The sequence below is a fragment of the Parasteatoda tepidariorum genome, chromosome 4 (assembly GCF_982258835.1).
Source record: "Parasteatoda tepidariorum strain Cologne lab strain chromosome 4, Ptep-v5.0, whole genome shotgun sequence".
Classification (NCBI taxonomy): domain Eukaryota; kingdom Metazoa; phylum Arthropoda; class Arachnida; order Araneae; family Theridiidae; genus Parasteatoda; species Parasteatoda tepidariorum.
The window spans coordinates 104,466,376-104,480,612 of NC_141758.1; the positions used below are offsets into that span (position 1 = coordinate 104,466,376).

At 33.2% G+C, this 14,237-nt stretch overlaps 1 protein-coding gene across 1 annotated transcript; it reads right to left on the minus strand.

Moving 5' to 3' along the window:
- Window positions 1-3,975: 3,975 nt before the first annotated feature.
- Window positions 3,976-13,684, minus strand: LOC107444013 (uncharacterized). Its single transcript, XM_016058061.4, has one exon. It carries the CDS (start codon window positions 13,543-13,545, stop codon window positions 6,868-6,870), a length of 6,678 nt encoding a protein of 2,225 aa, XP_015913547.3. The 5' UTR covers window positions 13,546-13,684; the 3' UTR covers window positions 3,976-6,867.
- Between the last annotated feature and the right edge of the window lie 553 nt (window positions 13,685-14,237).

A 14,237-nucleotide genomic window follows, 5' to 3' on the forward strand; every position in this document is an offset into this window, starting at 1 on the left:
TTGAGTGTTGTTATTCGGTATTCCTTACAATGGCAATTTTTTCTTCTTCTTTAATCTGAATTCTTTAAAATTCGCTGCAACTTCCAATTAAAAAAATAAACATCATCGTAACTACTGAAGAAAAAAGAATGCATGTATTAACATAAAATAAAAGTTAGCTGCTAACTCGAAGCTTCGGAATGTTTTTTAATTGAATTTTGTCATTAGAAAGGTAATATTTTATTTTCGATTTTTCATTGCTGAAATCGAATATAAATTTTGTCTGCAGTATGTCTGTATGCCTATTGTTTGTACATGTACCCGTCCCCCTTCACCACCTGCGAAAAATTTGGAACAATCCCACTCTTGTTGCGAGACAGCTTAGCAGACAAACAAGCACAAGAAAAGCAAGCTGTGTACGTTTTTTTTCCTTCTTTTTTACAATTTTGCTGAGCAAAAAAGTACTCTTTGAAATATAAATACAAACACACAACTATGAAGTTTTTTTTTCTTTAAATCCATTAAGCGGAAATGAATAATAAAAACATAAATTAAAATTATTTAATTTTATCATTATGTACCTTTTAGTTTTGAGCATGGTTATGCAGTCTTAATAAATGCTGAAAATTTCACTGATTAATTGCTCAAGACATCCACGCAATCTTTCTAATGCCCTTTGTGCAATAATGTTAACGAAATAATTTTAACTTTTTAAAGAAAATTTCGTTGGCTTCAGGTAATTTATGTGTAGAAAATGACGTTTTTAAGAGTGTTACAAGGGGGTTTGTTTCAAATAGCTTAAAAGAAAAATGCAAATTCGGTGATCTCACGTTATCCCCACGTGATGTGTTGTTCACGTGACGTAAAGAAGATTATGTAGCGTAATGGGATACTTGCAAGTGACGTAGTGTGGGTATCTCGATCCTAATTGGTTGTTGAAACGTGGCATTTTTTCTCGTTAGCAGCTGTTCTTTCCATTTTATTTCGAATAAGCCAAGCCTGTCAAGTATCAATTCTCATAAGTGACACATTCAAAGTTCTTTCACAAAGATCCTTTCTCAAAGATTTCAATTGTTTTCCTATATATTTACACAGTGACTTAACACATAGATAGGCACAAAGCCCTGTGGAACATAAACTAATTATGCATCGAAGTTTCCAAATACACAAAACAAAAATATATCACGGCTACAATAAAATACATATACAAATAATAAATCTAAGTCAAGGAAAAGGAGTAGACGAGAGAGATTTATATTTTAACCCTCGATGTGCGATACGGGTCTGTATGGAATTAACTTATAGTTAATTAGCATTCTAACTTCTGTAGAGAAACTTAACTCAACTTTAATATGCCATTTTGCTGATAAAAATTATCTGGCGCTGACGTCATTGGTCACGTGTGTGGGTATGGGAGGTCTCCTTCTTCTAGAAATACGAGTACCCAATTATCGTGCATTGTAACTGCCACTGAAAATTGTTAATGATTAGAGCTGTAGGTTGTCAGAAATTAGGTATGTTATTCTCTTAAAATTAAAATGCATAGAAACAGCAGTGATGCTATAAAAAACTTCCATGAATATGCCGTTTGAGCAGTTCGCAGTAGAATATTTTTATATCGATTGTATCGATATGCATCTTTACTCACTGTAAATGAAAAAATGTGTATATTAAAAAATAAAAAGATGTCTTACTGGAACAGGCTACTTGTTACTCCAATGCAATAATTTATTCACTCGATAACTTTAAATATATTACAATTATTTTTCATAAAAAATTGTTTCACTGGAATAGGATATTTGCAACTCCAAAGTAATAATTTATTTACATTATAACTTTAAATATATTACAATTATTTTCAAAAAAAAAATTTGTCTTACTGGAACAGGCTATTTGCTCCAATGCAATAATTTATTCACACTACAACTTTAAATATCTTACAATTATTTTTAATGTAAAGTTTTTTAAAGGTAAATATTAGCCCTACGAAAATATTATGATGGATAAAATATTATTTCAATTAAAATTTAAAAATGGAGGTTGAAGAATTATCAAGGCAAAATAATATTTCTACGATTAAGCAATTTATTCTTGAATTATCAATGAAAAATTTGGATTTAAATTTCTATTAAACTGTAGCCTTCCAAAAAATTTTTTTTGTTAAAATAGATATTTATTTACTTTTCCCAGCGATTTTATCCCTTTTTTAGAGTCATATTTAGTTCAGTAATACCCAAGCATATCTACACGGTATTACTCATATCGGATCATTTCGGCAAGATTTTCGTTGTTGGACTTATTTTTTTATTTTTTTCACCTGAAACGGGACAACATTATAAACATCAACAACAATTCAAGCGACATTAGACATAAAAACTTTGGTAACATAAATATATCACATTATACATTTAAAATTTGACATTACAGAAATATCTCATTATATATTTATGGCAATTTGTAGCATGAAAACTTTGGTAGTATAAAATTATCACATTATACATTAGGAAAAAAACTTTGGTAATACAAAATTATCACAGTATTCCTTAAAAACATAAAACTTTGGCAATAAAAAATTATCACAATATATATATATATATTTTAAAAATATATAGACTAAGACAACAAAAAAATAGTTATCGATATATTTCAAAATCATTAACCAGAATTAACAAAGACATAAAATAGATTGTAATCAGATAAATGAATGTGGTATGTGCTATCAAATGCAAAGAAAGTTAAAGTAGGGGAGAGTGGGGTCAATTGTAACAGGGTACTACTGTAACAGAGCAAAAATTTCGAGTGTTGGGTTTTAGATTTGGTTCTTAGGTGGCGCACAAGGTGTATTTAATAAATCTACATGTACACCCCTGCTGGCAACCATTTTTATGTACTTTTAAAAGAGTTACATCACAAAAGATATTTTCACGCTACGCAAGTAATGTTTTTGGTATTAGAATATTATATTGCAACAAAGTAATTTTGTTTAAATAAATAAAAATTATTAACCGAATATGTAAGTGGACACCTTAATTAACATTTCAGAAAAAAAAGATTAGTTTAGTTAATTAACTAGCATTGTTTTTAACAAATGAAGCTGAAAAGGCGTCTTGGGGACAATTGTAACAATAAGTAAAGGGACGATTGTAACAGCTGAAAATAAATAATCTTATGCTTACAAACAATTACTTAACTCTTTAAGAGCCACCAATAGTTTCAAATATCATTTATATTATGTTGCATGTGCATTATTTTATTTGTCACCTTTCACAGCATAAATTAAAATTTTTAACCCCTTAAAGTTAAAAGTTTAACCCTTTAGGTCTCTGCTCATTATTATTTTTACACCTAAAATATCACTACTATTTTGATCAATAAAAAAATATATCACAACTATGATAATATGTATAATTAACTATGTTTTAGTTGAATTTATGAATTGTTACAATTGACCCCGTAAGTGGGGACAATTGTAACAAGTGCACGACTGTCGAAAATTGTTAATTACTAATATAATAACATTTAAAATAAGGTGTTTTTTTTTTCTGGTAGAGAATAGTCTACTTTACTCGTCTGTCAATTAATACTGATAATATATTGGATTTTTTGTTAGTTAAAAATGGTTAAGTAAAAAATGTTACAATTGACCCCACTCTCCCCTACTAATAAAATAAAACCTGGAGAACAATAGAAATTATGAGTACATATTTGCATAACAGATTTAACTACAAATATACGTGTGTACATACTTGCGTACGTAATTGAGTTAATAATTCGATAAGATATTAGACACTTGTTTATACACTCATGGACAAAAAAATTAGCGCACCAAGAAGGAGTCGTCAAAATGAAACGAAATTTTACATACGTAATAAATACTTTGATATAACTAAATGATTAGAAAATCAAAAAACCGATAATCTTTGATATTCTAATCATTTACTTATATCAAAGTAGTCATTACGTATGTAAAATTTCGTTTCATTTTGACGACTCCTTCTTGGTGCGCTAATTTTTTTTGTCCATGAGTGCATATAATGTTAGGTTACACCAGGGGTCGCCAAACTTTTTTGATCATCGACCCCTATATAATTTTTCGAAATCTCCATCGATCCCAGCAAAAGTAATTTTCTGTTAATTAAAATAAAACTATATTAGATACTGTGTTTGTGCATTTATTTTATGATTTTAAACATTTATTAAAGTAATAGTACATTGTGTAACAATAGTTTTATGAAAAATATATTAATATTGAAATTTAAATTCCTTATTATTAAATAATAAGTAATTATGCATAAGTAGATATAATAAGTAAAGTAACTAAAGATTTACTGCTTCTTGATCAATGAGATGGGTGTGCCTGTTTTTTTTTTGCAAGGTTCGCTATATTGGGTTCAAAATTGGTCAATTTTAATTTTCGTCAAAATTGGTCAATTTTGTAATTTTCGTAAAAAAAATACAAAGTGTGCTATAGTTTTGTCACGGGCTGTACTAATCCATATTATTAATGCTTACCTTTTTTGTGCATTGATAATTAAAATTGATATCTAAACCAAACGAATGGTTTTATCGAAACAATAACTAATTATCCGAAACTGTAAAAGTTTTAATAATGACACTGCAAATAGTCAACACAGTTTGCAAAGATAGCTGAAACTGCGTATGATATTTGCATTTGTAACGTCAATGCTCGTCACACGTGACATTTGGACAAGCGCACATATGCATATGACTTATAAACTGCGCTGAGTTCGTGCCACTGCACGGTGGTACGTAAATACTTGTTTCACCCCAATAAATATACGTTTATTAATTTATGTTTTATAAAGAAACTGATATTGAGTCAATTATAAAAAAAAATCACAAATTTCACATACTTAATTAGGTAAGTGTGATTTGCGTATTGAGAACTGTTTTTTTTTCAACCCACAATCGACCCCTCCGATTCGGATCGACCCCCATTCGCCCCCCTGTCTCCGATCGACCCCCGCTTTTGTTAAATAGACCCCTGGGGATCTATACAGACCACTTTGGCGACCTCTGGGTTACATAAAGGTTTAAAAGCACATGACTTAGAGCCATGCATTTCTACATTAACAATGTAGTTTCTTATCATTTATCTTCAGTGCTGCAGCTACACAGATAATACTTATGAGTGAGATAATCCTCATCAAAAAGTCTATCACAAAATTAGTTATTATTCCAATAGTAACTGCACAAACTAATTTTCCAATAAATATGTAAGTAAATGTGTACATAAATAAATAGTAATATTAATTACACAGTACATAAATCAATACTAATAGTAATACCTATATACACACATAAGTACAACATAGGTAATGCGAATAAATGCAAAATTTCGAAAACATTGAAAAAAACATAAAAACTATTGTAATGCAACGTTCCATTAGGACAGTATACATAAAAAAAATATAAATCTTTTACAACACAAACCTGTCGCATTGTAAATTTAAAAAAAATAAAGAAATTAAGGTAACATCAATTAGTTACTGAAACATTTCAAATTCATTACCCAGAATTGACAAAGGTATTAAATAGGTTATAATCAGATCTGAATGCGGTTTGCGCTATTAAAGACAATGAGAGTAATAAAAGTATTAACAAAATAAAGCTTCAAGTACATTCGAAATCAAGTGTAATTAATACATAAAAGAATTAACTGCGCATATAAAGTGTACATATTTACAACACAATATTTTAAGTCATACTTTAACCATGTAAATACTTTAAGTTATTTACAGTAATATTAATTATTTATGTACATATACTGCATAGGTGGTGCGATACTTCAATAAAAAATTTATTTCCAAAATTGCATACACATCAATACAATTTAAACCATGAAAAAATATACCCTTCATTTTATGCAGTTAAACAATTTACATTAGATAATTCATATTGAGGTTCATATTATTCGCATTAGAATATTCACAATAGAATTCATCTTAGAATGTTCATCTGACAAAATGTACAATCGTGTCCTATTGAAAAATGACTTAAATTAAAAACACTTAAAGATTACCTTAACTAGTAAAAATTATGGTTCCATTTACTCTATCTGACTAAAAGTAATCGGACATTAAAATAAAGTATAGTTTGTCTACGGTAAGAGCTCCCCCCGTCCTAAAGTTTGAGGTCGTCTGCTGCTATAGAAACAAGAACAGCGCATTTCAGGGAGGGTAGATTCCCTTTCTCTCGCCACCCCGAACCAAATCCTGTCCCTTACAATGACTCCACACACCCATTTGAAATAGTTATAACTCGTTACCATAGTCACCGCCACGGGTTCAGACGAGTGGCAAGGGGAGTTCTTACTTTAGATAAACTATATATGATCATGGTGTGGGAGTGTTTCTCATGTTTTGGTCTGAGTCCTTTAGTCCTTGTGAGCGAAAACGTGAACTCTGAGATGCAGGTGGAAATTGTCTAATTCTATGGCAATATTTCGGAGAAAAGCTGATTTCTCCTCCAGCAGAATAGCTGCTCCAATCGATTTTGATGAATTGAGTGTGATTTATACCCCTTAGAACACCTTTGGGCTAAATTGAAACGCATATTATGTAGGCAGACAAAACGACCATCCTTGTTGTAATTCAGCTGTAATGAATGACTGGTGGTCAATTCCTATGGTCATCTATAAGTCTTCCATCTTCTCACACGAGTGCAAGCTGTCCTCCACGCTTGCTTCATCGCCTTGTATCATATGAATCTTGCATCATATGCTTCATTTTACTGCTAAATTGTAAAAAAAAGTTTTTCATACAGTTTAGGAAAGAGAACGACTGAACTCAATATTCAGCACTAGATCAAGATGCAATATTTTTATTCTTTAAATATGTTGATATTTTGTTTAATAATAATTCGTGATCATGAGCTTGTGGCATTGGGTCCATTGAGGTATTTTGCCCTGTTAGCTCTTCTTATTATTGAAGCAATTTCCTTGCGGCACCTATGTATTATGTCCAGAGGAATGCGACCGAAAGAATTTCTAGCTTCAATATTTGCTCCCCTTGTTACTAAAAGCTTAGCGATCTCCCTTTGGTCTTCAACGATAGCTGCTTGAAGAGGGGTACGACCGCGAAAATCTTTAGCTTCTACATTACTCCCTCGTTCTAATAATAGCCTAGCAATCCTCTTCTGACCTTCACAGATAGCTAAATGAAGAGGTGTGTTACCAAAAGGATTCTTGGCCTCAATATCAGCCCCATGTCTTATTAAAAGCTCAGCAATCTCCTCTTGATCTTCATCAATAGCTAGGTGTAGAGGGGTATAACCACTAAGATCTCTATCTACAATATCAGCCTTTCCTGTTATTAAGAGCTTAGCAAACTCAACGTGACCTCCACGGATAGCTATGTGAAGAGGGCTATTACCACGAAGATCTTTGACATTATTATATGCCCCATGCTTTATTAACAGCTTAGCAATATCCCCGAGACCTTCAATGATCGCTATGTGTAGAGGGGTGCAATCATAAGGATATTTGTCTTGAATACAAACTCCTCGGATCATTAAAAGCTTAGCAATCTCTGCGTAACTTTCGCTGATAGCTGTGCAACGAGATGTCTTACCATTATGATCCTTGCCTTCAATAGCAGCTCTTTGTTTAATTAAAAACTCAGCGAACTCTTTTTGACCGTTATCAACAGCTACGTCCAGAGGAGTACGACCCCGATAATCTTTAGCATCAATATTTGCTCCTTGTGTTACTAAAAGCTTAGATATCTCCTCCTTACCATTAAAAGTAGCTAGGTGAAGAGGGGTACGACCTGACGAGTCTTTAGATTCTATATCAGCTCCTCGTTTTAGTAAAAGTCTAACTATCTCCTCGTGAGTTCCAAGAACGGCTAAGTGAAGAGGTGTGCAACCAAAAGTATTTTTAGCTGTTATATCAGCACTTTGTGTTATTAAAAGCTTAGCTATCTCTTCGTGACTTCCAAGAATAGCTGTGTGAAGAGGGGTCCAACCACGAGAGTCTTTAGCTTCAATATCTGCCCCTCTTCTTATCAATTGTTTAACTATTTTCTTGTAACCTTCGCAAATAGCTGTGTGAAGAGGGGTATTGCCAGAAGAATCTTTAGTTCCAATATCAGCCCCTCTTCGTATCAAAAGCTTAGCCAGTTCTTCGTGGCCTTCACCGATAGCTACATGTAGAGGGGTATTTCCTGTAGGGTCTTTGGCTTCAATATAAGCTCCTCGTGTTATCAACATTCTTGCAACCTCCACGTAACCTTTATCGACAGCTCTCTGAAGAGGGGTATAACCACAAGGATCTTTGGTTTCAATATTAACTCCTCGCGTTATTAAAAGCTTTGCAACTTCCACGTGACCTTCATCGATGGCTTTGTGAAGAGGGGTGTAGCCACCGGGATCTTCGGCTTCAGTATCAGCTCCTCGTGTTATTAAGACACTGGCAACTTCCTCATAACCTTTACGAATAGCGACGTGAAGAGGGGTGCAACCACAGTGATCTTTAGTTTTAAAATCTGCTCCACGAGTGATTAAAAGCTTAACAAGATCCTTGTGACCCTTAAGGGTAGCCAATTGGAGAGGAGTATAACCATCGGCATCCTTAGCTTCAATGTTCATTACTTGTGGTATTAAAAGCTTAGCTATCTCCTGGCGTCCTTTGCCTATAGCTATGTGTAGAGGGGTAGCACCACGAAGATTTCTAGCCTCAATATAATCTCCTCGAGATATTAAAAGCTCAACAGCCACCTTGTCCCCTCTGTTGACAGCTATGTGAAGAGGTGTATAGCCATGAGTTTCTTTGTCTTCAATATCAGCTCTTCGTTCAATTAAAAGCTCAGCAATATCTTTCTCCCCCCTGTAAACAGCTATATCCAGGGGAGTACGACCACTATAATCTTTAGCCTCAATATCAGCCCCTTTTGCTATTAAAAACATAGCTATTTCCTCGTATCCTTTAAGAATAGCTATGTGAAGGGGGGTACGACCAAAGCCGTCTCTAGCTTTGGGATTAACTCCTTGATTTATTAAGAACATAGCTGTGGATAAAGGGATCTCACCGTATAAGGGATCTTTAGATTTAAAATGAGCTCCTCGGGCTGTTAAAAGCTTCACAACCTCCTCCTGCCCATTAAAGATAGCTATTGGAAGAGGAGTAAAATTATTTGCATCTTTAACTTCAATATCAGCTCCTCGTGTAACTAAAAGCTTTGCTATCTCCTCGTAACCTTTTACGATAGCTAAGTGAAGAGGGCTATTACCGCGAGAAATTTTGGCGTCAATATTGGCTCCATGGGCTATTAAAATCTTCGCAAGCTCTTTGTAACCTTTACCAATAGCTACATGAAGAGCTGTATACATACAAGGATCACCGATCTCAGTATCAGCTCCTCCTGATAATAAAAGCTTCGAAAGCTCCTCGTGACCTTTTTCAACAGCTATGTGAAGAGGAGTGTGCAAAGCATATCTAGCATTAATGTCAGCTCCTCTAGTTATTAAAATTTTAGCAATCTCTTCGTGTTCTTCATCGATAGCTATGTGAAGAAGTGTACGATCATAGCAGTCTTTCGCATTTATCAGGTTAGGTGTGTCATCTAACAGAGCATTAAGAAACTTTTTTAATCCCTTTCTTGCTGCTACATGCAATAATGTCGTTTTATTATCTAGTATATTATCAAAAACGAAGTTTTCAAGGATTTTCTTTGCTTCACACAAGTCGACAGCATTCCCTCCTTTTTCGAGAAGTGATTCAGCAATAATCCAATTATTACTTTTATCAGCGTATCCCAAAGGAGTAAGACCAAAAAGTTGGTCTTTAGTATTGACATCGCAACCCCGATTTAATAGAAAGTTCGTGATATTGAAGTAACCATACGCAGTAGCTAAGTGGAGAGCCGTTCTTCCTACTCTGTCAGTAGAATTGATGTCCAAACTTCTTGTGTCTACACATGGTAATAACTCTTCAAGTTTATCTCTGTCATTGTTTAAAACAGCTATGTGCACTTTACATTTATCTTCATCGTCAGCAACCATATAATCGAAAAACATGCGCGTTAAATCACTTCTCAATACTGTCCCAAGGGAACATATTCTTTCACATACAAACTCCTTCACTTTTTCCCTTTTTATGTTGTTAGAGTAGAAAAGAGCAGCGAAGTATTCAGCGAAACTGTAGTGAATAAATATTGGCTTGGCGCCGAATATATGACTGATGAAACCTAAATTTTCTTCCCCTTCGTTTACTTGTTCTAGGTACTTACACAAATTATCCATCTCATATTCATTAAGAAACTTATTTAAATCATCTTCAGAGAAAAGAGAATTTAAAGCTAATAAGGAATATCGTTCTAAAAAGGAAGAAAATAGTAATTTATTGTGATACCCTGGTTTCGTAAAATCCATGATACCTTTTTCCGCAAAATGGCGTTTGAACTTGCTCTGAATAAAAGCTCTATATAGACCAAATAAATTCAGCTTTTGGGGAAAGACTGATTCGTTTTGATTTATGTGATGATTAGAATTCTTAAACTCTTCTTGAAAAGCTTCTGCCATCATTTTGGTATGCAATGGTATTCCAGTAAATTCTTTAGATTCATCAGACATTGGCTCTGATATACTGTGAAGTAACTTTTTGACAAATTTTTCGAAATACATTTCATCGGTAAAAGTAATACCCAGAGATTTTTTCCAATATTTTTTAAAAAACATTAACTGGTCTTTTTCAGATAACAGTTTTAGTGTATATGATAGTACGCATAGTTTATCTTCCAATAAACTTCTCAAGTGTGGACGGGTAGTAATCCAAAGCTTTTCGATTTTAGTTGCCATTAGAATGTCTATTAGCTCAAGAATCTTCTTTTTATAATCAGGAACAATCTCATCGAATCCATCAAGTAACAGAGCAACTCTACCTTGGTGATTCAGTCTATGTTCGAATAATTTGCGTTCTAAAATTGTGGTTAAATTCGCCATATCTGCTAAAAATGTAACAATTTCGCTTTTATCTTTGCCAAATTCTTCATTTGATAGCTTCTCTGTATAATTATTCAAGGTAATTTTCACAACCCACAAGGCAGGATCACGTTTTTTAATATTTTGCGCCAGTTTCGTCAATGCAGTGGATTTACCAGCACCAGATACTGAACTTATAATTACTACAGAGCCCTCTATATCACAGTCTGCAACATTGTCTGTATTTACATCTATAAACTCTCGTAAGTTTGATAAAGCACCACGAGATTTTTGCCATACAAAACATTCATTATCTTCTGTCAACCAATGAACATTAAGGTCTTCGTTTTCATTGCATAGTTCAATAAAATGTTCTTCTATCCTAGATATTAACACTATATCTTGACCCGGTTTAAATTCAGATTTATCAATTTGACTATTATCAGTAATATAAAATTCATTAGACTCTTTAATATTTTTATCAACGTTTACACAACGATTAAAAGTTCGATCAATGTAGTAATTCTCAACATCTCCTAAGTCAGGAAGGGCTTTACCAACCTCGATTGCGTCATTGTTGATTAGTTTTGATAAAATTTCGTCATTTATTAAATGTTTCAAATCTCCTACTACCAGGGAACCCAAACTTAACTCCTCTCCTTGAAAATAAATTTTTTTCTCCAAAATTTCTCGCTGTGAATCTGCGGTTAAATCGTCAAGTTTCGTATCATAATAATCCATCATTTCATGGTACAGATTATTATTAAATTCCAAAATATTTTCTAAAGTGTTCATTTGTTGAGAAACCAAAATGAATTTAGTTTTAGGTCTACCTTCAAAAGCATTGAATAATTTAATAAATAAGTTAGTTGCTTGTCTGGGCTCAAAATCATAATCGAGTATAAAAAGCATGGGGATGCTTTTCTCTGACTGTTTTAAAAAGTTAGTCACTGGAAAAAACTGTTCTAAATTTTGAAATTTCGTCAGGCTTAGAAAAAACGTTTCATAGTCATTTGCTGTCTTATTTATAACCTTGTGTATTCTTTTTACTTCTATCAGCGCATGCGCTTTACTTATTACTTGTAAAAAATGCAAGTCAGTACTTTTAAGAAAATCAACAAGATATTTCATAGTTGCATCTTCAAACTCAATATATTTAATCGAATGAAGATATTCAAGAGATTGCGCTTTGTAAACAACGTTATAAACATCCCAATTCTTCAACGCATCTTTTATTTTAGTGTGCATATTTGGACAAATAAACAGAATATTTTTGACACAAGTAATCAATTTTTGAAGTTGTTCTATCGAACTACACTTAATAACACCTCTCCCTTCCCCTTCTTCGATCTCAAAATATTTTAGTATTTCTTCCACTTCGACTTTAATTATTTCTCCTTTCGCCATTTCCTCAAGAGAAAATAATAAGTCGTCAACGGTGGAAAACAGTGAGAATTTTTTTAGAATTTTATATCCGTTCAGAAATTCAAATTCTGGGAGTGTGAAAATATTAGCACTACATTTTTCTTTATTAAAAACCTGAACTTGATAACGGAGAGCACAATACTCGTCACTACCAGTAGAAGGATTGTAATAATTAGTACAACTTGCTAATTCATGAAAACGTTCGTATTCGTTTTGGTTTGAAGTGAATAATTTCTTAAGCACTATTCCACCCAACCCTTCGTTCACCAGTGGCCAATCTACAACCTTCATTATCTTCTCCCTTGATTCGCTGTTTCGTTCGGAAACAAATACCCTTTTAATTTTTTGAATACTGTGCGTTTCACTCGTGTATTGAAAAAGATCCCATGTAGATGTTCTTATCGGCAAGTCTTCGATAAAAACACGGAATAAGTTGCCTGCATTAAGGTGGGAGTGAAGGGTATTGACCAAATTTGGTGCTGAAAGGTAAATTGTGACATCCAAAAAGAAAGACGAATGGGGCTTGCCGCTGTAACGCACATCAAAGTCACTTTCCATTTTCAACAACATATCTTTGCATCCAGGACTATCAAAAGCCACCGTATGAGTATGACAGCCTTCTTCTTTGCTTTTAACGAAAATGTAACCTTTATAATCGAAAAACTGAGGAACAAGGTATTGAATGGTAAAAGCCGAAACTTGCGCCAACCATCCGCCAAGCGAATGCCCTGTAACAGAAAGAGTCAAGTTCGTTGAATACTTCTTATTAAGTTGCTTTATCATGGTTGCTACATAATGGGAAAAAGTAGCAGCAGAATTCATTTGAGAAGTGTATTCGTTCGATAAAATGCCTTGATAATCTGCCCAGAGATCGTATGGGTTCTGTGTGCCTTTGTGCGCGATAACAACTTGTTTACACTCGCTGTTCCAGTAAGCGGCGCCAAAATATCCGTCGTCTTTGTTGCTCGCAGTCATCAATAAAACCCAACCTTGTCCAAGGGGATCTGCACAATTTCCCTGTTCTGAATAAACTCTGGATGAAAATTCTGCCAAGCAATAATCACTGGGGTAAATATACCTATCGAAAGAAATCGATCTTGGGTTTGTTTTCTGTACATCGGATTCGATCGTTGATATAAAATTTTTGTTACTTAATTCCAAATCAACTACTGTCATTTTTTCGTTGAAAGGAAGTACCATTTTAGAACTTTTTTCTCTCTTGGAGGTGAAGAGCTTTAAATAGAATAAAATCTCACGGTTGTGTGTTCCTTTATCCAGAGATTCAAAAATTTCCACAGAAGCAATATTATGTTTATCTACAGAAAAAAACTTAACATTATTGAACATTAAAAAAAAATCAAAATTTCCCTCCACTTGGCTATATTAGTAAGATACACTGTTTCTTTAAAACTGATGAGTTATTGTGCTGGCACTAGTTTGAAATATGTTTTTTTTTAAATGCCTTAATATTTTAGTAACATAGTATTATATTTCATTAAATACTTAACACTAGAATTATTTTTTTTAAGAATTCGATAATTTTTTTTTTACAGGCTCTCGTAGTTAACTTTAAAAACAGCACTCACGCATCTTTAAAAAAATGGAAAGGAATAAGGAAAACGTAACGTTCATCCCTACTCGCAGATTTGGTTTCTGCTTCGATTGGATGAAAATTTAAATCTAATCATTTTGCTCGCTTACTGGTGGAACAAGATCCGAAAATTTGGTTTATAACTTTTCATTCATTTTTTGTTTACTATAAAAACTCTTGCACATTTAGCAATAACATTTATATATTTAGCTCCAAAAGATAGTTTAACGATACTAAGCAAAGTTAATTCAGTTTCGGATATTAATTATTTAATGTTCATATTTTAGTTTGCATACTTTGA